The sequence below is a fragment of the Dendropsophus ebraccatus genome, chromosome 5 (genome assembly GCF_027789765.1).
Source record: "Dendropsophus ebraccatus isolate aDenEbr1 chromosome 5, aDenEbr1.pat, whole genome shotgun sequence".
Lineage (NCBI taxonomy): Eukaryota > Metazoa > Chordata > Amphibia > Anura > Hylidae > Dendropsophus > Dendropsophus ebraccatus.
In genome coordinates, this window is record NC_091458.1 from 82,147,292 (window position 1) to 82,173,352 (window position 26,061).

General features: G+C 44.8%; 1 protein-coding gene across 2 annotated transcripts; it reads left to right on the forward strand.

Annotated features, from left to right (window-relative positions):
* Nucleotides 1-1,490: 1,490 nt before the first annotated feature.
* Nucleotides 1,491-20,340, forward strand: CLN5 (CLN5 intracellular trafficking protein). Of its 2 annotated transcripts, XM_069972326.1 has the most exons (5): nucleotides 1,491-1,678; nucleotides 11,817-11,991; nucleotides 17,406-17,631; nucleotides 18,857-19,355; nucleotides 19,794-20,340. In XM_069972326.1, exons 1-4 carry the CDS (start codon nucleotides 1,518-1,520, stop codon nucleotides 19,348-19,350), a joined length of 1,056 nt encoding a protein of 351 aa, XP_069828427.1. In that variant the 5' UTR covers nucleotides 1,491-1,517; the 3' UTR covers nucleotides 19,351-19,355; nucleotides 19,794-20,340. The 2 variants fall into 2 exon arrangements, with proteins under 2 accessions (XP_069828427.1, XP_069828426.1); XM_069972325.1 differs by having other exon boundaries at nucleotides 18,857-20,340.
* The last annotated feature ends 5,721 nt before the right edge of the window (nucleotides 20,341-26,061 follow it).

Here is a 26,061-nt window from a genome sequence, read left to right on the forward strand (position 1 = left end):
CCAAGTGAAGCTGAAGTACTGAGTCAGACTGGATATGGTTGTCAGACTGGATATGGTTGTCAGACTGTATATGGTTGTCAGACTGTATATGGTTGTCAGGTTGCAAGTTTCCATGTTGAACATTTTCAAACTAAGAAAAGAGAGAATCTAAAGGAGGAGGAGGCTGCCGTGGCCTCTGCACACAGTAAGTCCCATTTAACATAACATTAATTTTACATGGTTTAAAATGTTGGCGACCAAATATTCTATTTGGCGCCTAAATTTTTCAGGTTAGGAGCCAATGGCTCCTAGGTAAATTTTTTAGTCTGGAGCCCTGCATGGGGGGGTACAAGGAGGCACAATGATGGGTGCAGCAGTACATGGGGGGGTACAAGGAGGCACAATGGTGGGTGCAGTAGTACATGGGGGAGGGAGTGCAGTAGTAGGCATAATGGTGGGTGCAGCAGTACATGGGGGAGGGGGGACAAGGAGGCACAATGGTCGGTGCAGTAGTACATGGGGAGGGGGTACAATGAGGCACAATGGTGGGTGCAGTAGTACATGGGGGGTACAAGGAGGCACAATGGTGGGTGCAGCAGTACATGGGGGGTACAAGGAGGCACAATGGTGGGTGCAGTAGTACATGGGGGAGGGGGTGCAGTAGTAGGCATAATGGTGGGTGCAGCAGTACATGGGGAGGGGGTACAAGGAGGCACAATGGTGGGTGCAGTAGTACAATGGGGGGAGGGGGTACAAGGAGGCACAATGGTGGGTGCAGCAGTACATGGGGGGGTACAAGGAGGCACAATGATGGGTGCAGTAGTACATGGGGGAGGGGTACAATGAGGCACAATGGTGGGTGCAGTAGTACATGGGGGAGGGGGTACAATGAGGCACAATGGTGGGTGCAGTAGTACATGGGGGAGGGGGTGCAGGGAGGCATAATAGTGGGTGCAGTAGTACATGGGGAGGGGGTGCAAGGAGGCACAATGGTGGGTGCAGTAGTACATGGGGAGGGGGTGCAAGGAGGCACAATGGTGGGTGCAGTAGTACATGGGGGAGGGGTACAATGAGGCACAATGGTGGGGGCAGTAGTACATGGGGGAGGGGGTACAAGGAGGCACAATGGTGGGTGCAGTAGTACATGGGGGAGGGGGTGCAGGGAGGCATAATAGTGGGTGCAGTAGTACATGGGGGCGGGGTGCATAATGGTGGGTGCACCCCTTCCCCCATGTACTGCACCCACCATTATGCCCCCTTGCACCCCCTCCCCATGTACTACAGCACCCAACATTATCATATTTACTGTTGTGCCCACCACATAAAAACTACCTGTAGAAAGGACCTGCAAAGAGAAGTATACTCATAGCAGCAGTGTAGACCAGCCAGGCGAAACTGAATAAGCCACGCCCACTGTACAGTCAGGTGACTTGAGGAAGTCATGTGACCTCGTGGTGTCAGCAGGTCCTTCTACAGTATGGCACTGAGCCATTGCCCTTGGCTTCCTGGTCATATGATAGGAAGACTAGTGGTGTGTGATGAGGAAGGAGCGGGGCAGGCGGCGGTACACTGAGCTCCGTGCTGTCATGGCTTACCGGCCAGTGAGGCGGCCGCAGCGTGCTCTGGTGGTATTGCTGCTAGCAGGGCTGTCAGTGTGGGGCACAGCTGCAGAGCGGCGGCAGTGGCCGGTACCGTACAAGTAAGTGACCCCTCACTGCCGGTGCTGCCAGATTAACCCCTCCGTGGCTGCACTCCTCATCACTATAGATGGGAGATAGAGGTCCAGGCTCTGCACAAGGGCTTGCTCATATGCGACAATGTAAAAGTCATGTTGCCCCCGCACACAGCTTTGTGTCAGCCATGTGGGGATCTTGTACCTCTACAGCAGGAGGAGGAGGAGGAGGGGGCAGGTGTGGCCCCTGTCATATAGAGTGAGGGCTCACTGATCACTGCTGCTAACGTGTCCTTATAAGAATCTGTCAATTCATGTTCTACACTGCTGGTACTGTTAGGTAGCTGTCAGGTGCTATATATATATATATATATATAGCTATATATATATATATATATATATATATATATATATATATATATATTCATGCTTCCAGAAACATAGAAAAATTCTTTGCTTTTCTAATATGACCCATACAAGCAGGGGTGATTCTAGCCTCTCTGCTGCCCGAGGCGAACTATAGAATGACGCCCCCCCCCCCCCCCCGTCAATCCGCCCACATTATAATCCACTACTGCCCCCCCCCCCCACTGCTGTCCCCAATAAACATAATGTTTGGTCCCTTTCTGCACAGAGGATGTCAGGAGAGGAGGGGGCTGACTTTATAGGAGAGGACACAGCACCACAGAGGATGTCAGGAGAGGAGGGGGCTGACTTTATAGGAGAGGTCCCAGCAGCACAGAGGATGTCAGGAGAGGAGGGGGCTAATCCTATAGGAGAGGTCCCAGCAGCACAGAGGATGTCAGGAGAGGAGGGGGCTAATCCTATAGGAGAGGTCCCAGCAGCACAGAGGATGTCAGGAGATGAGGGTGCTAATCCTATAGGAGAGGTCCCAGCAGCACAGAGGATGTCAGGAGAGGAGGGTGCTAATCCTATAGGAGAAGTCCCAGCAGCACAGAGGATGTCAGGAGAGGAGGGTGCTGATCTTTTAGGAGAGGTCACAGCAGCACAGAGGATGTCAGGAGAGGAGGGTGCTGATCTTTTAGGAGATGGTCCCCCTCTTCCCCCTTATAGATGGTCCCCCTCTTCCCCCCTTATAGATGGTCCCCCTCTTCCCCCCCTTATAGATGGTCCCCCTCTTCCCCCCCTTATAGATGGTCCCCCCCCTTATAGATGGTCCCCCTCTCCCCCCCCCCTTATAGATGGTCCCCCTCTCCCCCCTCCCTTATAGATGGTCCCCCTCTCCCCCCCTCCCTTATAGATGGTCCCCCTCTCCCCCCTCCCTTATAGATGGTCCCCCTTCTTTCCCCTCCCTTATAGATGGTCCCCCTCTCCCCCCCCCTTATAGATGGTCCCCCTCTCCCCCCCCTTATAGATGGTCCCCCCTCTCCCCCCCCCTTATAGATGGTCCCCCCTCTCCCCCCCCCTTATAGATGGTCCCCCCCCTCTTCCCCCCCCTTATAGATGGTCCCCTCTCCCTTATAGATGGTCCCCCTCTCCCCCCTCCCTTATAGATGCCCCCTTATAGATGGTCCCCCTCTTTCCCCCTCCCTTATAGATGGTCCCCCTCTTCCCCCCCCTTATAGATGGTCCCCCCTCTCCCCCCCCCCCTTATAGACAGTCCCCCCCCCCGCCCCTCCCTTATAGATGGTCCCCCCCTTATAGATGGTCGCCCTCTTTCCCCCCTCCCTTATAGATGGCCCCCCCTTATAGATGGTCCCCCTCTTTCCCCCCTCCCTTATAGATGGTCCCCTTCCCCCCCCCTATAGATGGTCCCCCTCTTCCCTCTCCCCCTCCCTTATAGATGGTCCCCCCTTATAGATGGTCCCCCTCTTCCCCCCCACCCTTATAGATGGTCCCCCTCTTCCCTCTCTCCCCCCCTTATAGATGGTCCCCCTCTCCCCCCCTTATAGATGGTCCCCCTCTTCCCTCTCTCCCCCCCTTATAGATGGTCCCCCTCTCCCCCCCTTATAGATGGTCCCCCTCTTCCCCCCCCTTATAGATGGTCCCCCTCTCCCCCTCCCTTATAGATGGTCCCCTCTCCCTTATAGATGGTCCCCCTCCCCCCCTTATACATGGTCCCCCTCTCCCCCCTCCCTTATAGATGCCCCCTTATAGATGGTCCCCCTCTTTCCCCCTCCCTTATAGATGGTCCCCCTCATAGATGGTCCCCCTCTTTCCCCCTCCCTTATAGATGGTCCCCCTCTTCCCCCCTTATAGATGGTCCCCCTCTCCCCCCTCCCTTATAGATGGTCCCCCTCTTTCCCCCCTCCCTTATAGATGGTCCCCCCCTTATAGATGGTCCCCCTCTTTCCCCCCTCCCTTATAGATGGTCCCCTTCCCCCCCCCCCTATAGATGGTCCCCCTCTTCCCTCTCCCCCTCCCTTATAGATGGTCCCCCCTTATAGATGGTCCCCCTCTTCCCCCCCTACCTTATAGATGGTCCCCCTCTCCCCCCCCCCCCTTATAGATCGTCCCCCTCTTTCCCCCCTCCCTTATAGATGGTCCCCTTCCCCCCCTACCTTATAGATGGTCCCCCTCTCCCCCCCCCCTGCACAGCAGATAAAACAAAAACAAAAAACAGCACACAACTCACCTGCCATCCGTTCCCCCGTCGAGCCTCTCTGGTCTGGTCCCGGCTGATGTGCGGCTGCCCGGGGTGTCCTGTCCTGTCCCCGGCAGCGCGCGCATCAGAGAGCTCCCCGTGCGCCTGTGGCTGTGACTTCCGGCGCACGGGGATCTCTCTGATGCGCGCGCTGCCGGAGACAGGATGGGACACCTCCGGCAGCCGCACATCAGCCGGGGGACTAAGGCTGCATTCCCACGTTCCGTGATCCTGACGGATCACGGACGTGGAATGCATTTACCGGAGTCCCCCCCGCGCCCGGACAGCATCTGTAATGAGATGCTGTGAGCGGGGGAGACTGTATTCATAAGCGCCGCGCTGTAGTAACAGTACCGCACGGCTGATTCATTACAGGCGGCGCTTATGAATACAGTCTCCCCCGCTCACAGCATCTCATTACAGATGCTGTCCGGGCGCGGGGGGACTCCGGTACATGGTACGATCAGTGGCGGATTATAATGTGGGCGGCCGCCCGAACCGCTCATATTATAATCTGCCACTGAATGCCGCCCCCATGAAGACAGCTGGTGGCGCCGCCTGAGGCAGACGACTCAGGTCGCCTCATGATTGCGGCGCCCCTGCATACAAGGGTCCTATTACACAAAACTATTATCGGCCATATTTGGCCGATAATCGTCTTGTCTAGTAGAGGACAACGCCTCTCCCTCCCCCCCTCGCCTGACTCTTACTTGCTTGCTACTGACGGGTGTAATAGCGGCAGCAGCAAGCGGGTAACGAGAAGCAAGCAAGCGTTGACAGCACTCGTTTGCTCCTCAGCATCGCCCCTGTATTAGGGGCATTAGTGTCAGAGAGGCTTTTCCAAGGTCCTAATGTGCTGCAAGCTGGAATACCTGCTCACTGACCCTCCCATACCTGACCCTGCTCCAAGCATGGTAGGGGAGGGGAGGTTACAGCCATCAGAAGCTTAGTAAAGCCTCTCTGACACTTTTCACTAAAGTAGGGGTGTCAAACTTAAAGGAGAAGTCCGGCCAAAATTAATTTTTGATATGTTGTTACTTATGAAAAGTTATACAAATGTCTAATGTACATTAATTATGGGAAATGCACATATAGGGCTATTTCCCTTAAAGGACAACTCCGGGGAAAAAAATTTTTGGCTTATTTAACACACATTACAAAGTTATATAACTTTGTAATGTGGTTAAATACCCGGTCTGGCCCCCTTCCCCCACTTTCCGACCCCCCACCCCAGAAGTTAAAGAATGTATACATTACCTATTACGGTCGTCACGGTCCTCTTCTCTGGTGTCGGGTGAAGTCAGAGCTGGGGGGCGGTCCGGGTCTTCTTCCTCTTCGGCGTCTTCATTGAGAGTGAATGGGAGAGAAAAGGCTGCTGGTGCACATGCGCACCAGCAGCCTTTTCATTGGCTGGAGCGCATCACATGGCTTCCAGCTTGCTCAGCCCTGATTGGCTGAGCTTGCTGGAAGCCATGTGATGCGCTCCAGCCAATGAAAAGGCTGCCGGTGCGCAAGCGCACTGGCAGCCTTTTCTCTCTCATGGACCCGGAAGCAAGAGACATCGCTGGACGGCGGACGCAGGTGACGGTGAGGCGGACGGCGGGCGAATGGAGTGGCGATCGTCACCGGAGGGATGGTGAGTATGGTGTCTGTGTGTGTCTGTGTTGTTTTTTTTGGGGGGGGGGTCCCGCCGGAGTTGTCCTTTAATTTAGTAGATCAGGAAGTGTTAGAATCCTCTCAGATCCAGTGACCTCACGACAAAAGGTGTAATTCCTATGGAGTGTCCAGCAGGGGGTGCTCTCTATATAGAAGTCTAAGGGACTTTATTGTTTCTATGGATTTCTATGTAATGTAATGTAATGTAGTGTAGTGTACAGTGCTTTATTGAATGAATACATCTATGGGATACTTTGGGGAGCAAGTGTCCCTGCTCCCCAAAGTATTGCATAAATGTATTTATTCAATACATTAGGATATCACAGTAAGCCCGCCGATCTGCCACATTCCCGCCGCACGCCGATCCGCCGAATTGCCTGGCGGGCCAAAAATAATGGCACCATGGGCCAGAGTTTGACATGACTGCACTAGAGCATCACTAGAGGAGGAAACTTCAAGCATGCTCAAGTTTGTCTGAACTTGAGCACTCTTCATTTGATTAACAGTGGCTGAAGAAGTTAGATGTAGCCCTAGGGCATGGGTCTCCAAACTGCGGCCCTCCAGCTGTTGCAAACCAGAATTCCCATCATGCCTGGACAGCTAAAGATTTGGATTTGGCTGTCCGGGCATGATGGGAAATGTAGTTTTGCAACAGCTGGAGGGCCGCAGTTTGGAGACCCATGCATAAGCCCTTCTAGATAACATGGATTTAAAAAAAGTGCTATCACTGCGTGCGGAATTGCCTGAACTATTAACCACTTCCCTCCCCGGGAAGTTTTTGTTTTTGTGCTTTCATTTTCTTCTCCTTCTGTTTAAAAGGCCATAGCGCTTACATTTTTTCAGCTACAGACCCACATAAACCCTTATTTTTTGCGACACCAATTATACTTTGCAGAGGCAGACTTCATTTTCCCACAAAAACTATTTGCGCAGTGAAATTGAATTTTTTTTATGTTTTTTTTTTTTTTGCCCTATTGTAAAACTAACATGTTATCTATGTTCTTTAACCCTTTAAGGACATGGCCCATTTTCGTTTTTACGTTTTCGGTTTTTCCTCCTTGTGTTTAAAAGGTCATAGCACTTGCATTTTTCCACCTAGAAACCCACATGACCCCTTATTTTTTGCGTCACTAATTGTACTTTGCAATTACAGGCTGAATTTTTGCATAAAGTACACTGCGAAACCAGAAAAAAATTCAAAGTGTGGTGAAATTGGAAAAAAAAACGCATTTCTTTTATTTGGGGGAAATGTGTTTTTACGCCATTCGCCCTGGGGTAAAACTGACTTGTTATGCATGTTCCTCAAGTCGTTACGATTACAACGATATATAACATGTATAACTTATATTGTATCTGATGGCCTGTAAAAAATTCAAACCGTTGTTAACCAATATACGTTCCTTAAAATCGCTCCATTCCCAGGCTTATAGCACTTTTATCCTTTGGTCCATGGGGCTGTGCGAGGTGTCATTTTTTGCGCCATGATGTGATCTTTCTATCGGTACCTTGATTGCGCATATACGACTTTTTGATCGCTTTATATTACATTTTTTCTGGATTTGATGCGACCAAAAATGCACAATTTTGCACTTTGGGATTTTTTTGCGCTGACGCCGTTTACCGTACGAGATCAGGAATGTGATTAATTAATAGTTTGGGCGATTACGCATGCGGCGATAGCAAACATGTTTATTTATTTATTTATTTGTTTACTTTTATTTAAAACCTGGGAAAAGGGGGGTGATTCAGACTTTTATTAGGGGAGGGGGCTTTTTACTATTAACAACACTTTTTTTTTTACACATATACTAGAAGCCCCCCTGGGGGACTTCTAGTATATACACTGTGATCTCTCATTGAGATCTCTGCAGCATAGATATGCTGCAGAGATCCATGAGATCGGCACTCGTTTGCTTTCGGCTGCTGCAGCCGAAAACGAACGAGTGCCGAGCCGAGGACGGCGCCATCTTGGACGCGTCCCCGGCCGGCATCAGTAACGGAGATCGCTCCTCCAGGACAAGGTCCCGGAGGAGCGATCTCCCCCACTAGACCCCAGGGAAACGTTGCCTCCGGTAATCGGAGGTAGCTGTCAACTTTGACAGCTGCCTCCGATTAGCTAATTAGCGGGCACGGCGATCAGACCGTGCCCGCTAATAGCAGCGGTCCCGGGCTACTCGCGGCACCCGGGATCGCGGCACTTCAAAGCGGGGCCCCCGCGCGGCCCCGCTTTGAAGTGCAAGTGAGGACATATGACGTACGCATACGTCCTATGTCCTTAAGAGGTTAAGTCAGTACAATTACAACAATATTTAACTTGTATAACTTTTCATTTTAATTTTGTATAACTTTAAAACCTTTTTAAAGGGAATGTACCATCACGCCTGGGCTGAAGCACTGGAGGCGGCCGACCCACCCCTCAGTGGGAGGAACCCCCCACCCCCCTATGACGTGGCTCCATTAGAATCAATAGAGCTGTATTATAGAGGGGCAGGGGTCTCCTCCCACTGGGGGTGGGTCGGCCGCCTCCAGTGCTTCAGCCTGGGACTGATGGTACATTCCCTTTAAAATAAGACTAAACGTTCTTTAAATTTCTCTATTACCATCCTTGGTCTGTTTATCCTTTGGTCTATGGGGCTGTGTGAGGTGTCATTTTTTGCGCCATGATCTGTACTTTTTATCGGCACCTTGATTGCATATATGCGACTTTTTGATCACATTTTATTAAAATTTTTCTGGATTTGATATGACAAAAAAAAAAACAGTTTTGCACTTTGGAGGTTTTTTTGTACTTTCTCTATTTACTGTGCGTTCAGGAATGTGATAATTTAATAGCTCGAATAGTGCAATTAATCACACAGTATTACAAAATATGTTTATTCTTAGTTATAAAATGGGAAAAGGGGGTGATTTTAACTTTTATTAGGGGAGGGGATTTTTATTAATGAAATAACTGTACTAGACTGTTACTTTTAGTCCCCCTGGGGGTTTTCTATTATTACTGCACAGATCTTTTAGAGATCCCTGCACTATACGTTTATCGATTAGATCAGTGCTGGATTACAGTGGGCTGAGGCCTGGTAAGAAGAAGGGATCGCCTAGGGCTGGGAAATATACCATATAAATACCGATGCTGTCTCTGCCGCCGATTAACCAACCTCAACTCTGCCAGGAGGTATTTGCAATATTTTTATTATGTCCCTGTCTAAGCCCTGAGCACTGCAAAGGTTGGAGGAGGTCTCCTATGTCCTGTTTGTGTAGGGACGCACCCCCTAACCCCCCACCCAGCACAGCGTGTCAAAGCGGTGACTAATAGAGATTACCACAGTGTCCTCACAGCTCCCCTTTAATGAGCCATCATGTGCCCTCATAACAGTGCCAGATACAGCCCCTATAAAGTGTTACCATGTATCCCCATAACAGTGCCAGCTAAAGACCCCTATAATGTGCCACCATGTGTCCCCATAACAGTGCCATCTATAGCTCCCTATAATGTGTTACTATGTGTCCCCATAACAGTGCCAGCTTCAGCCCCTTATAATGTGCCACCATGTGCCCTCATAACAGTGCCAGATACAGCCCCCTATAATGTGTTACCATGTATCCCCATAACAGTGCCAGCTACAGCCCCCTATAATGTTACCATGTGTCCCCCATAACAGTGCCAGCTACAGCCCCCTATAATGTACCACCATGTGATCCCATAACCATGCCAGCTACAGCCCCCTATAATGTGCCAGTTTTTTGTACGCAATACACATAAATAGATTAATAAATAAATAAATAGATTAATAAATAAATAATAAAAAAAAAATATATATATATATTAATACTGATCATTTTGATTAGAAATACTTAGTAGCTGGGTTCACAATGTTTTTGCAGTCCATTTAACGTATATGTTTTATGAAAAAAAAAAAGGAATGCAGTTGTGTGCAATCTGTTTGGATCCTTTTTTTTTTCTTTAAATTTTTAGCGTAGACAAAAACGTAGTTGACCACAATTTTGTGTACGTTAAAAGTAACCATTTAAAAACGCATTTGTTAAAGGGAACCATTCACCCCGTGGCCCCCGGCAGAAACTGACATACAGTGACATAAAGGTCAATATACTTACCACATCGCTCCCGGTCCCGTCCCGGATCCCGTTGTTGACACGGAGAAATCGCCGATTCTTCTTCTCCCGCCCATTATGGTAATGAGCTGAGATGAGTCCAACGTCCATAGGAAACGACGGACGAGTCCAACTTATTCATGAGGTCCTCTTCTCGTCGCCGCCCATCCACGCCTCCTGGAACTTGATTGACGTCTTCAGTCTTCTGACGAATTCCCGCGCAGGCGCCGCTGCGATGGTCTCGTCACCTCTTCTGCGCCTGCGCGGTAAACAGGACACGCGCAGTAAACAGTGAAGCTGCGGAGCAGCTTCAATTGTGAACTGCGCATGCGCCGAAAACTACTGTCACGGCGCCTGCGCGGGATCCGGCGAGAAGAAAGAAGACGAGGAGGAAGAGGACCTGGCGTCAATCAAGTGTCGGAGGCGGGGAGAAGGCTGGATTTCGGACCCGGAGGCGTTTATTACCATAATGGGCGCGAGAAGAAGAATCGTCGATTTCTCCGTGTCAACAACGGGCTTCGGGACGGGACCGGGAGCGATGTGGTAAGTATATTGACCTTTATGTCACTGTATGTCAGTTTCTGCCGGGGGCCACGGGGTGAATGGTTCCCTTTAAATGGACTGGGAAAATGCAGTGTGAACCTAGCCTAACCCATTGCAAACAATAGCAACATTTTTTTTCACTCCTTCTTCCCAAGTATCAAAAATATAGAAAAGCAAAAATTTGCACCTCTCAGTAAATCCAGCAGATCTGAGGCTGCCGTGCACCGGCTCTAGAGCTGGTGTACTATCCGCCCATCAGACAAGCAGAGCACCAGGAGCAAGTTTGATAAGTTCTCCCTCATGGTGTCTAGTGTGTTTAGAATTGCACTACAGACTGGCGGGGCAGTGGTAGTAATGCATGAACTTTGAGAATTGTAAAGTGTGTACATCACATATCACATGAGAGAACTAACACACTCTGTTCACACTGAAAGCCATAGCTTGTGTAGTTGGCACAGTGCTAGAATTGCGGTCTATGACACTACTTTGTTTCCCTTAGCTTTTAAGTCTTGTGCTGGTTGAAAAAAAGAGACTAAGCACATTTATCCCAGCCAGTACAGAGAGTCACCGCTCAATGTGTCCCATCAGTCACATGACTGCCAGTCACATGACTTCCTGTGTTTGGTCTCTTTTTTTTTTTTTTTTTTTTTTTTTTTTTTTTTTTTAAACAACACAAAACTAGAAAGCTCGTATAGCTTTGTTATAAAGCATGATAAATAAAAATAAATAGTGAATGCAAATTGCTTTATATCACATCCCCTGATGATTTAGATTTTGAAAGTTATAATAATGGCGACGCTTTAATAATAAGTTATTGTTGGACATAAAACTCCCCCTTAGTAAAAGGTTTGTAGCAGCTGAGGTTTTATATTATAAGGAATTATGTCACCTGTATTAATATTTATAGCGACCCATGAGTTCACACTAGGGATGGACCGAACCTGCCGAGGTTCGGGTTCGTAAGAACCCGAACTCTCGGCAATGATTCCCGCTGTCTGCCCTCTCCGTGGAGAGGGTGAATACAGCGGGAGGACCGCCTGGAAAACTGGGATACAGCCATAGCCATAGACTGTATCCTAGTTTTCCAGGTGGTCCTCCCGCTGTATCCACCCGCTGCTTTGGAGCGGCCAGACAGCGGGAATCTGATGCCGAGCGTTCGGGTTCATACGAACCCGAACCTCGGCAGGTTCAGACCATCCTTAGTTCAGACCTCAGTTCTCTTAGATTATATTTTTTTTTTTCTCCCTCCAGGCGTTTTGACCATCGTCCGAAGTCTGATCCATACTGTCAAGCCCAATACACATTTTGCCCTACTGGATATCCAGATGGATCCATTCCCCTTATGAAGAATGAAGATGTCATTGAGGTTTTCCGACTCCAAGCACCTGTCTGGGAATTTAAATATGGAGATCTTCTTGGGCACTTTGTATGTATGTTTTTATTGGGCTCAGATATTTTTAGAGATTTTCTTCACCTATATTTATTTTGACATTACTGTGATTCAAGTCAGCCATAATTGCAAAAGGATTAAGATAGTTGAAAGTAGGGCTGAGTGATATGGCCCATCTTATTTTTTTTCCCAAATTTAAGGGCAACTCTTGATTTATTTATTTTTTAAATATAAAAGAAAATTTTTTTGACACAAGATAATTGCATGCTCAGTTGAAGTCCAGGCATGGACTTTTTTTCCCCCCAAAACTGCTGGGGAGGAGGTGGGTGTACAAAACAACATTCACTTACCTCCTGCTGGGGTCCGCTTTCCTCTGTTCTGGTCTCCTTCCACTTCCTGGTCTAGAGAGGGGACTTGGGACGTGACGTGTCAGGCGCGTTTAGCCAGTCAGCGGCCGTAGTGGGGCCCCGCCGATGCTGATGACTGGCTGAGTAGGCCTCACATGTCACGTCCCAGATCCCACTCAGACCTAGAAGTGGCCAGGGATCAGGAACTGGACTGGAGGACAGCAGACGCTGCAGCCAGGGAGTTAAGTGCATGTTGTTTAGTTCACCCACCTCCTGCCCAGCAGTTTTGGAGGAAGAAAAGTCTATATGCTCAGACTTCTTCTTTTAATATATGCTGATCATAAGTATTCTGATAACTATATATTAACCCTATGCAGCTGTTTACATTGGCTGATGTAAAGAGGTGAATTGAGCTGTGCCAGCTCCATAGACAGCGGGGGTTGGCTGCTATGTGTTGCAGGCCCACAACCCTAATGAATAAAACCAGCAATGTTGCAGTCATTTAACCCTTTTAATGTCATAGTGAAAAACAATTGCGGTATTAAAATGGTTGAATGAGGGGTGTCGATGGATCACTTCAGCAACAAAAAGTCTATTCTCACCTTCTGTTGCTAACGAAGTGTCTTTGCTAATAGTCTGTCTCAGACAGGTTCTATTACAAGAGCAGTGGTCTTACTGATCTGTGATTATAAAAAGTTTCTTAGAAGGACTTAAAAAGGGTGTGTAAAAAAATAAATAATTTTTCATATAAATAATTGTAAATTATTTGGTATCACTGTGTATTCCAGTCTTTTAAAATATAATATTAAATGCCAAAATTGCTGATTTTTGGTCACATCAGGAATAAATTAATAAGAAGAGATTAAAAAGTCCCATCTAAACCAAAATGGGACTGATAAAAACTAGGGATTATGTTGCAAAAAATAAGGTAGCTCCATATATTGAAAAATGTAAAAGTTATAAAGCACTACAGTTAACTTTAAAAGTTTTTTTTATACTGTGTAAATGAGACTTTAGGTCAAGGATAAGGAACCTTTGTTCCTCCGGGTGCTACAAATCTACAGTTCCCTTCAAGCCTGGGCAGCCAAACTCCTAAGATGATTAGCCTAATAGCCCTATTTCACGGAACGATTATCGTTCATAGACTCGCTCCAACGACCGCTCGTTAACGAGCACTTAACGATTTTTTTTAAGCGAAAGATAACACATAATACGTGTGGGAACGTGAACGATATCTGTAGTGTAACAATTTTTTTGCGGTCGTTACATCGTTACATGGTCGTTTAAAACGTGGGGAAATGTAGGTAGACATTTCAAGAACGACTAAAAGATTTTTTATTCAACGAAAAGATTAGCGAATTATTGTTGAAAGACCAACGATTTTTTTCCGACATGTTGAAAAAAATTAGTGAACGACTCAACGACGATTTCGCTGTTGTCGTTCGCTCGTTTACAGCTATTCCACAGAATGAATATCGTTAACGAGCGGTGGTTTGAACGATTTTATGAACGATAATCAGTATCACCAGCTAGACTTATATATATATATATATATATATATATATATATATATATAAATGTCATTACATTGACTTATAGGGCCACTTAATATGGTGGTTTTGGTGGTTTCCTAACAGGTGCCACCCCTTGGCTGGGTCCTTCTTGGAGGGATATCTGGCTAGTCCTGTGTTTTGAGACTCTTCAATGAGGCTCCACGGGCTCCTCTTTTGCATAACCAGCAAGACTAGTAACTTGCTGTTTTTTTATCCAGTTTTTGAAACATCCACTCCCTTTGCTGTCCATGTATTGCTTTGGCTTCAAAAATGGCTTAAAGTGTAACAAATTTTGTTTCTTTATTTTAATGTTTGGGTAATTTCAAGACTTCTTAAAATTACTTTATTAAGCTATTAGATATTAAGATAATTCTGCTGTCAAAAGTACCACTAAGGATGTGTGCCTCCTCCCTAGTAAAAGCCATTGCTATGCAAAATCTGTTCACAGTAGCTGTGTACATAATCCAGCATCATAGCACTGCTAACTGTGCTTTCTATCTCTAAATAACAATGCCAGATGTGATGCCCGATGCCAGAAACAAAGCATTGGGTATGACAACCAGTTACTATTTTATAGATACACAACATTGTGCAGGCATGGCTCCCTCTTACCCTGCTGCTCTGTATGGATTATGCATAGCAACAGCACTTTACGATTGAGCTGATGGCGGAGCCACTCTTTCGCTGCACTTTTCACATAGCAAAATTGTTAATTGCTCAATGAAGTAATTAAAGGAAGAGTCCAGTCAAAGGTTATTTTTAACCCTTTGAGGACCAGGCCCAAAATGACCCAGTGGACCGCGTAAATGTTCATTTTTGTGTTTTCGTTTTCTCCTCCTCCCCTTCTAAGAGCTCTAGCACTTTCAGTTTTCTATCTACAGGGCCATGTGGGGGCTTGTTTTTTATAGGAGGAGTAGTTGTACTTTGTAATGGCGTCTTTCATTCTACCATAACATGTATGATGGAACCCCAAAATTATTATTTATGAAGATATAAATTGGTGAAATCGTAAAAAAGAATGCAATATGATAACTTTTGGGGGGTTCCTGTGTCTACGTGTAATGCACTATATCATGGGTCTCCAAACTGCGGCCCTCCAGCTGTTGCGAAACCACAACTCCCATCATGCCTGGAGGTGTCATTTTTTTTCTGCCATGATCTCTAGTTTTTATTAATACCTAATTTGTGAAGATCGGACATTTTGATCACTTTTTATAAATTTTTTTATATATAATGTAATAAAAAAATCGATAATTCTGGAACGTTTTTTTTCCTCTTTTCGTCTATGCCGTTCGCGATGACGTTTGTTATATTTTAATAGATCGGACAATTAAGCATGCTACGGTATATTATATGTTTATTTATTTATTTTTTTTATTTATATGATGGGAAAGGGGGGGGATTTTAACTTTTATTGGGGGAGGGGCTTTGGGGTATTTATAAAGACATTTTTACTTTATTTTTACACATTTTAAGTCCCCTTGGGGGACTTTTACATACAATAATTAGATTATACACACAGATCATTGCTATTCCATAGGCATAGCATTGATCAGTGTGATAGGCGCTTTGCTGATTAAGCCTGCCTGTGGTAGACTTAATCATCAGAGCGCCGATCAGACTGCACGGTGAAAGGTGAGAGACCTCCGGCGGTCCGTTAAAACGATTGGGACCCCTGCAGTCCCGGCCTTCTCCTCGCTGCTGGTGGCCCTTGGCACCACTCATCCAGCACCAGTCTGCTGATTCTCTCCTCTGGGCAGCACTGCTGCCGGGGGAGGGGAGGTGGAGGTGGGGGGGGGTAAGGATACCCAGCAGGTGGGTGCTGGATGCTTCAACCAAGCAAGTCAGTCATAAGCAACTTTATTCACAAGGGTGTTCATTTCCACTTTTGTCGGACCAGGAGAAGGTCCCAGGGTGTTGCAGCGTGTCATTAACCCCTTGATCACGCCGCAACCGCAGTGATTAAGTGTAAGTGACAGGGGCAGTCCCCTGCCATTTACTGTATCGGACCGCTGGAGGTCTCTTACCTTCCTCCGTGCGGTACGATCGGCTTTCTGCTCATTGAGCTCATATGATCAGTGTATGCAATCAAAGTATTGCATGTAAAAGTCCCCCAGGGGGACTTAAAATGTGTAAAAAATATAAATGTTTTTATAAGTACCCCAAAGTCCCTCCCCTATAAAAGTTAAAATCACCCCCCTTTCCCATTATATAAATAAAACATATAAAAATAAATAAACATATAATATACCATAGAGTGCATGATTGTCCGATCTATTAAAATATAACAATCGTCATCGCGAACAGCGTAAACAAAAAGTGAAAAAAGCGCCAGGATTGCCGATTTTTCTTTTTTTTTTTACATTACATAAAAAAAATGTATTAAAAAGTGATCAAAACGTCCGAGCTACACAAATATGGTATTAATAAAAACTAGATCATGGCGCTAAAAAAAATAACATCCCATACAGCCCTGTAGGTGAAACAATTAAAGGACAAGTGCCATGAAAAACTTTTTCCCAGTAATTGAAGCACATTACAAAGTTATATAACTCTGTAATATGCTTCAATCACCTATCTGACTCCCTTCCCTGTCTTTTCCCCCCTCCACCCCCCACCAGGAAGTGTCCTGACTCACACAGACCTGATTACTGTCGTCACTGTCACCAGGCAGCTCCTTCTTGTGAGGATGAGTCATCAGCAGGAGGGCTGCTCTAGGTCCTGTTACACCAGCCTTCCCCTCCCCCTCCTTGTCAGGTGACTCTGCTTGCTCAGCTTATCTTCTCTAGTGACATGACTCCTTCACTGAGTCCACGGCAGCAGGAGAGAGGGTATGAGGGGAGGGAGCTGCCTAAATGCCGGAGTCAGTCGGAGGGAAGATAAGCAGGTGAGATGTGACATATGATGGCTTGCAGTTGTTCAGCCAATGGGAGCTGAGCAAGCCTGTCACCTGACAAGGCAGGGGAGGGGGAGGCTAGTGTAACAGGAGAAGGAGCTGAGAGAAGAGCTTGGTGACGGTGACGACAGTAATTAGGTCTGTGTGAGTCAGGACACTTCCTGGTGAGGGTGGAGGGGGGAAAAGACAGGGAAGGGAGGCAGATAGGTGATTGAAGCATATTACACAGTTATATAACTTTGTAATGTGCTTCAATTACTGGAAAAAAGTTTTTCATGGCACTTGTCCTTTAAGTTATAAGCGTCACAATAGGCCCATAGGCAAGTAAACATTCAAGTAAACAGGAGCTGAGCAGCACCAAGTCATCAATGGTGACTTCAGGCCCCCATCAGCTGATCAGCAGGGGTGCTGGCTCTTGGTACCTCACCAAACTGATTAGCTATCCTGTGTCTATTTTGCCTAGAAAACCCCTTTAATAATTAGTGCCTGCTGTTTCAGTGATTATATACAAACTAAAGAGATTACAGAGAAAGTTTCCTTCAAGTTGGTTTGAATTCATAAGTTTTGGCTTACTATGTATACGTTGGCTTACTATCTATAAGTGGATGATAATAATATGTCTATAATATACAATATCTTTGTTTTTTTGCTCAGAAAATAATGCATGATGCCATTGGTTTCCGGAGTACATTAACTGGGAAGAATTACACAGCAGAATGGTATGAACTCTTCCAGCTGGGAAACTGCACATTCCCTCATCTGAGGCCTGGCATATCAGAACCATTCTGGTGCAATCAGGGGGCAGCTTGTTTCTTTGAAGGAATAGAGGATGAGCACTGGAAAAGTAATGGGACTTTAGTTCCAGTAGCAACAGTATCAGGTAAATGGAAAGACAAGGTTCTCTGCAACTTGGAATCTGGAATGGGTGGGGTGAGCGAAAGGACCCTATTATACAGAGCGATAATTGGCCCAATCAGAAGCTAGGAGCGTGAACCAGTAATGTATAAACAGTTTAGAGCAAGGGCTGCACAGATGTCGCTAACAATGTCCATGCATTCCCTGCTAAATGATAATCGAAACGTTTAATAGGCAGACCAGTGCTCTTTTACTTCTTGATCGTGCCGCCATCAGTGACTTACTAAAGCTTGAGTCCAACCACCCACATTCCAACAAGGACTTTTGTCAAAGGGTCATTTATGGCAAGATCTCTCTGATCAGAGAGAAAATCATTATTATCATTGACATGCATTGTAACAGTTGTGTGTCCTTTCTAAATGTCTGTTTGCTTCCATCCATCATAACGTTTTATACATAGGAACAATTTAGAACATGACCCAAACCAGTAACTAGTGGAAAATATTTCGAATGGTTAAAAGTGATTATTTTGTTGTTGTAAACAATTAAAATCATAAAAGCTTCAAGGGAGCTAATGGTGCATTTACACTGATAGATTTATCTGACAGATTTCTCCTCTTTCCAAATCCATTCCTGGCTTTGGCTTCCAAAATCTGTCAAATCTCTGTGTAAATGCACCATAAACGGTAGCTGTTACAATTTATACCTATATATCGGATCCTAGAATTACAGTCTCGTTGTGTCTCAGTGACTATAGATGAAGTGTCTGCAGCAGTCCATGGTAAGTGTAACAGTTCTTATTGATAGCTTTTTCACATTTGCTGTTTAACAGAAGGAGTGTCATAGATAGGACAGAGATCATAGGGGACATTATAGTAGTAGAATACAGTGGTTTGCTATTCGGCTGTTTTTGCCAATTTTGCTGTAATTTATGCAATCCCTGGACAAAGTTGTTTAAAGGAGAACTCCATTGATTAAAAAAAAAAATTGTCATCTGGCAGGGGGGAACATAAACAATCATTACTTACCTTTTCCGATGTTGGTGAATTGTCATGTGACAGGCTCTGAGGATCCCAGAGTGGCAATCCAGCGCATCAAAGGCACAGGGAGAGGTAAGTATTGATTGCTTATTATGTTCCCCCCTGCCCCTGCCATTTGATTTTTTTTTTTTAATTAATGGACTCCTCCTTTAATTCTTAATTAGGTCAAAGGTTATAACATGATATTATTATTTATTTATTTTACTTTAGGCTCCATCTTTAATCAGCTGGCGAAATGGATACAGGAGGATAACAACACTGGCATTTATTATGAGACCTGGACTGTGCAGGGATCATTGGGACCTAACTCATCTGTATGGTTTGATTCATATGACTGCAGCAAGTTTGTGCTCCGAACTTATGAAAAACTTTTTCAGCTTGGTGCCACATTTAGGAGAAATATACAAACCAACTACACACGGCTATTCTTGTTCAGTGGCGAACCAGTGTATCTAGGGAACGAAAGCTCAATCTTCAGCTCACCGGGAAATAAATCATTGGCTTCAGATATTCAGAAATTTTACTTCCCTTACAGACCACATCAATCATTTAAGGAACTTCTTTTAAGCATTTTAGATATATATGGGAAGGTTGTTTTACACAAGACATTTTATCTGTATTATAATTTTGAATACTGGTATTTACCTATGAAGCCTCCTTATGTGAAGATAACATATGAGGAAATTCCCCTCCCATCCAGATAGCATTGGTAAGTTTTCACTGTTAGAAAGTGCTTATCTTCAGTCATTATGGGGGTCCCCAATGGCTTTTCCCAACCCCACCAGTTTTTATTGTTAGATTAATCCCTCTTCCCAAATAGGTTAAAAACTATCAATGGTTGGGTGGGGGAAATCCGTCAGGGACCACCCCAGTAACCATTGGTCCGGGCAGCATGAAAGTGATGACGGGTCCCCTTATAGGGAAACTATCAGCAGGTTAGAAGCATCTAAGGATCTTACCTTAATCTTCATCGCTGTTTTGGGGATATTAGCAGTTTATTATTATATAATAATGAGGTGTTTGGATGCACAGGGGGCAGGGCTACAACCATCAATGCAACCATACACCCTGGGCAGCCCCTCCTAAGTAATATTGCACAAACACCTTATTAGCATATTAAATAAACAGCTAATATCTTCATCCTCAGCATCAGTCTGGCTCAGAAGTAACATTGGCTGTGATCCGTGGGGGAATCAGGGGGTACAGGAGGACACAGCGGGAGCTCAGATAGGTAAGCATAAGGGGGAATATTTACTATTAAGTCTAAAACGTGCAATTTTTCTACAGAGCATTTGTCTATTTTTACCAAGCCAAATAGGGCTAATTTAACAAAATATTCATACTTTTTTTAAATAAAATATTCACCTGATACTGACCTTGATCATTTTTGGGTAAATACTCAAAACAGGCAGATTGGATCGCAAAAAAAATTGCATCCAAAAAATATTTGTAATAGATTACTGGTTTATAATTGGAACCTAGACAAATAAAATGGGAGAAAAATCCAATTATTTGCCTAAAATAGCCGCAAAGTCCTTGATAAGTTTATCTTAAGATATTTATTATGTTTTAAAGGGCAGCAATATGACAGAGAACCACTTTAAGACCCAGCATTGGATTGTGCTCTGTACCCACAATCTAAACCCCAAACCGCTTGTACCTTCAGATAGCTGCTTTGGTTCCAAGATCTGTCCTGTGGTCCGTTTGGCAGGTGATGCGGTTATTGTCCTAAAAAGAACTTTTAAACTTGCAGCCCGTGCCAAACGGCAGTATCTGTGCCCTAGCTTTGCACCACCCCTTCGTCCCTCCTCCCCACCCTCTTCATTATTAGGAATGCTCCAGGCAGATTGCCTCCTATTCCCCACCTGTGTCAGCCCAGCACATGGGCTGGATCGTTAAGGCACCTGTGCAATGTTCAGCATGGAGAAAATGTTCCAGTGGCATTTCTAATGATGAAGAGGGTGGGGAGGAGGGACGGAGGGGTGGTGCAAAGTTAGGGCACAGATACTCCAATTTGGCACGGGCTGCAAGTTTAAAAGTTGTTTTTTAGGACAATAACTGCATCACCTGCCGAACGGACCGCAGGACAGATCTTGGATTAAAAGCAGCTATCCGAAGGTACAAGTGGTTTGGGGGGGGGGGGGGTCAGATTGTGGGTACAGAGTCACTTTAAAACAACTGCAACTAAATGGCATTTTCTCCTGTTATTTCATGGCTGTAATAGAAACTGAAAGATGAAAACCACCATTCTCTTTTGAAAATAAAAAAGAGAAGGATCTGTTCTGTCATTTAGAGATTAATGTGAAATGTCTTTTCAACTTCATTGGGAAGTTTCCATTGCTATAATCACTGAATTTCAGCCCTAAACAGCAGAAGTACTAGCCAGCTTATTCTATACATAACCAGAATTACTGCATTTTACTGGACTGGGAATGGGACTAGGCACTATTTCCCAATATTATTATGTGAGATTTTTGCCTTTGTTTTGTATACATAGTTATTGTACCAATACGTTTATGAAGCTGAAAACAAAGGTTGTTTTTAATGCTTCTATCTAATGTGTCATTTTGTTTACCTATAAAGTGGAGTAAGCTGCATTTGTTGAGTATATCAAGTATTACCCTGCGTATACAATACAAAACAACACAACAGCATTGCTTTATGTAAACACCGACATAAGAGGTATTTGGCACCTTGCCTGGAAACCTCTGCATGAAGTGGATAATCTGGTCATTATTAGATTTCCTTTTTACTTTCCTGTTTACATTTTTTGTTTAAAGGAGTTTGTATATATAATATCTGCTGGCGCCTTATAATGCTCCTTTGTTCATTAGAAACTTGTGCAAACCAGAGTGTTTATCACCAACGCCAAAGTTATTAACTGGCAGCTTGAATCCCTTTTGAATCTCAAAACTAAGTGAATACCACTTAGGATACTTGCACAAGGGGCCCTGTGAAAGCCCAAGCCCAAATATAGTGGAAAACACTGGGAAACTCCATCTTTTAAGACCATGTACAGATGCGCCTTTTTTTTTTTTTTTTTTTTTGAAAGAATGAATCCTGAAATCATAAAGTTGTTGGTCTTTGATAACTAGAAAAGGGCAACTAAATGTATTGTAATGTAAGAATGTGGTATTCATATTTTAGTGACAGATGTATATACACGATATAGAATTATTAGGTTGCTGAAATTATTCTCATGTTTCCCTGTTCTTTTTCTAAGACTTTCTGTCAGGCAGTTTTATGAATATAAATAAATATTAACCCTTCTATGTCAAAGGCAATTGGTGCCAGGAAGTTCAGGTCAAAGTGAGGCAATGTTCCTCCTCCTCTACTAAGAGCCATAATGCTTTTATTTTTCTACCTACAGGGCTTGTTGGGGTGTCATTTTTTGCATCATGATCTCTAATTTTTATTGGAATAATGTTGGTGTAAGAGAAAAATTTTGAATGTTTAGTATTTTTTACTAATATATAATTTTTTCGTTTACGCTGTTCACTGTGCAGGAATAATATTGTTATAGTTTAATAGATCGGACAATTCTTCACACTATGATATGTAATATATACATATTTTTTTATTTTACATGTAGAAAGAGAAAGCTTGCGCTCACCCCAGAGCTGCCGTCTGGGAATTTGGCTTTACTTGCTTTCAATGGTAATCATGGGGAGGGAGGGATAGAAGGAGCAGGCATACACCTGGATGCAATAGCTGTTTTGGACAGCTAGTCCATCTTCTGGTTTATTTATTTATTTTATACTTTTTAATATTTTTATTTAATTTCAACTTCTTTGAAAAGGAAAAAAAGGCCCTCTGACCTGCAGGGGGAGCAGTGGCGATCCGGGCAAGCTGCTCCTCCTGCAGGTCTGAGTGGGACCGCACGGCAACACCTAGAGAACTGCAAAAGCTGGAGGACTGACGCCACCCACCCCACCCACCTATAAGATCACACCTAGCACGCACCCGTTGGACCGCCCGGAGTGTCAGTGCTCCCCGAACCCCAACCACCCCCCCCCCCCCCCCCCCCAACGTGTCTGTGTGCCCCGCAGCCTGCCCGGAGTGTCAATGATATTCCCCACCCGGCACGGCTTGACAGAGCCACCCCTCCTGGCTGCTAGGAGTGTCAGTGCACACCGCTACACCCTCCCTGCACAGGGTCTCAGATCACCCCCCTCCCGTTCCTGCCGGGCATGGGTTCACAGTGCACCCGCCCTCCTGTTCCCGTCTAAAGTGCCAGTCCGCTGTGGAAGCCCCAGTCCCGTTCCCGCCCTCAGCATGGCCTGGCGTCAGTGTGTTATAGTTTGTGCCCACCCCTGTATAGTCATACACCTCTGTCCATAGTCTGTGCCCATCCCTGTATAGTCATACACCCCTGACCATAGTCTGTGCCCACCCCTGTATACTCATACACCCCTGTCCAGTCTGTGCCCACCCCTGTATAGTCATACACCCCTGTCCACAGTCTATGCCCACCCCTGTATAGTCATACACCCCTGTCCAGTCTGTGCCCACCCCTGTATAGCCATACACCCCTTTCCATAGTCCATAGCACAAACCCGGAGTACCACCGCCTGCCACCATCCACCTGTAAGCTCGCCACCCACAAAGTGCGTGTGAGTAGTGGTGTGAGTAGTGTGCCTGTTACTGTGTGCGTCCGGTGGGGCCATCTTTCTGGAAAACCTACTACTACTACCCAAATACTGCTTTATTACTTACCCAATACTGCTCTACTACTACTACCCAATACTGCTCTACTACTACCCTCAATACTTCTCTATTATTGCCCCAATACTGCTCTACTACTACCTCCAATACTACTCCTAATACTGCTCTACTACTACCACCCAATACTGTTCTACTACTACCCCCAATACTGCTATACTACTACCCCCAATACTACTCCTAATACTGCTCTACTACTACCCCCAATACTACTCCTAATACTGCTCTACTACTACCCCAATACTGCTCTACTACTACCCCCCAATACTACTCCTAATACTGCTCTACTACTACCCCAATACTGCTCTATTACTACCCCAATACTGCTCTATTACTACCCCAATACTGCTCTACTACTACTCCTAATACTGCTCTACTACTACCACCCCAATACTGCTCTATTACTACCCCAATACTGCTCTATTACTACCCCAATACTGCTCTACTACTACTCCTAATACTGCTCTACTACTACCCCAATACTGCTCTACTACTACCCCCAATACTACTTCTAATACTGCTCTACTACTACCCCCAATACTACTCCACTACTACCCCCAATACTGCTCCCACTACTATTACCCTCACTCCTGATATTACTACTACTACTCCCAAAACTACTACTCCCCTTATCTACTACTACACCCCTCATCTTCTATGCTTCTACTGTTACTACAACCCTTATCTACTATGCCTCTACTACTGCACCCATCATAATTAGCAAAAAATAAATAAAAAATTAAGATTTAAATCGAGAGTTGAGAAAAAAAAAATTTAAATCAAGATTTATTTTTTTTTGCCCATATTGCCCAGCCCTAATTGGGGCTTTTTTTTATTAGGGTTTTTATAAACAAAAATTAAAATTTTTTATTTTCTTACACATTTTATATTGCATATATAAGTCCCTTAGGGGACTTATATATGCAATGCTCTGGATGAAAATACTGATGAATGCTATGCCATAGTATAGCATTGATCATTATTATCGGCGATCTGTGCATAGAGTTTGTCTGAGAACAGATGCTATCCACAGATTGCTGATCCAACAGGATGGAGGTAAGTGTTTTACCCCTGCTTGTCAGTGTAAGTGATCAGGACCCCCACAGCCATGTGCTTATGCTGTCACTGACTCCCATAAACGCCACACTCACTATGAATCACAGCATTTAAAGGGGTTAGTGACAGGCACTTGCGGCTGCCTGTCATTAGCTCCGGTGACACTGATGTGTGGGGGACCGCTTGCATTGGAGCGGTCCCACACACGTTTAACCCCTTCACTACAGGAACATATATATTCATACCTACTGCATGGGACATGTGGACATGAAGGGGTTGAAATTAAAGTGTCATTTAAATAGCAGAAAAAAATTACATTTAAATAATTAAAAAATAAAATCTTAGAACATTAGATTTATTAATTTAAATGAGAAAAAAATGAGAAACAGCCATATACTGTCTTTCCAGACACTGAAAAACAAATACAGTGGTACCTCAGTTCTCGAACTTAATTGGTTCCGGAAGGCAGTTTGAGAACCGAACAGTTTGAAAACCAAGCAGTGTCTTCCCATAGGAAATAATGTAAATGTGATTAATTGGTTCCAGCAGCCACCAATAATTACCTACAATACTCATTTATTACACTGATAAGTGCTCAGTATAATCACTACAGTACAGAACAGCACTATACTGTACAGGACATTAAACATAAGAAATGTTCATCAGAACCAGCAATTATAGTACAGTAGTCACCAACTCCTCACCCATCCTTTACTGTATAGCGTCCCCCCCATCCAAGCACTGTAATGTATGGGAGATGGTGGTGCACTGCCTATACTACTACTGCACTGTATATGCACTCCAGCAGTCTTATACAGCACTGTACTGTATGTGAAGCCTCACCACTGCTTAACTCGCCAGGTACAACCCACCATCCACGCTCGCAAAAACGTTCGAAAACCGAGCAAAGTTCGAATTCCAAACACTACTTCTGGGTAAATTTCCGTTCGAATACCAAGCAGTTCGAATTCCAAAGCGTTCGAAAACCGAGGTATTACTGTATTATGAAAAAGCATACTTCCAACAGACAGTCTATGTGAAACTTATCTTGCCTTTTCTGGAAAAAAACCTTGCCCTTTTTTTTCTATTAGTGGCAGGGTTTTTTTTTTGTTTTTTTTAAAGCATCCACCATACCATACGCTGTGTTTTTTTTTTCCCTTTCTATAAGAAGGCAGGGAAAAAAATGCTACAAAAATATACACTAATACAACAAACACACTTTTTGGGGGGCGGGGGGAAGTACAACATAAATAGTACATTTTGAAGAACGTAACGTGTGATTAAAATTTTGATATTCATTATCCCATCTTAGTAAAGTTTGTATTGTTATTTATATGGATTGTCATTCAGTATTAGGGTGCGTTCACACATACAGGATCTGCAGCAGATTTGAAGTTGCAGATTCAAAGCAAATCAATTCTGGGCCATCAAATCTGCTGCGGATCTGCTGCAGATCCTGTACATGTGAACACACCCTTACTGTAATATACAATGTCAGTAATAATTTCCAGAAGAACAGAATAAGATTCCATATGCTTTCACATACTGGGATTTCCATATTTCTTGCTGGCCATTACTTTCTTGTGATCATATTTTGAAATGTATGTGGAGTACTGATGAATAAAATTGATGCTCCG

Coding starts and splice junctions, on each gene's coding strand:
- CLN5 (XM_069972325.1), top strand. CDS start 1,518: ATGAGGAAGGAGCGGGGCAGGCGGCGGTACACTGAGCTCCGTGCTGTC. Junction 1,679..11,816: donor CAGTGGCCGGTACCGTACAA/GTAAGTGACCCC, acceptor TTCTCCCTCCAG/GCGTTTTGACCATCGTCCGA. Junction 11,992..17,405: donor GAGATCTTCTTGGGCACTTT/GTATGTATGTTT, acceptor TTTTTTGCTCAG/AAAATAATGCATGATGCCAT.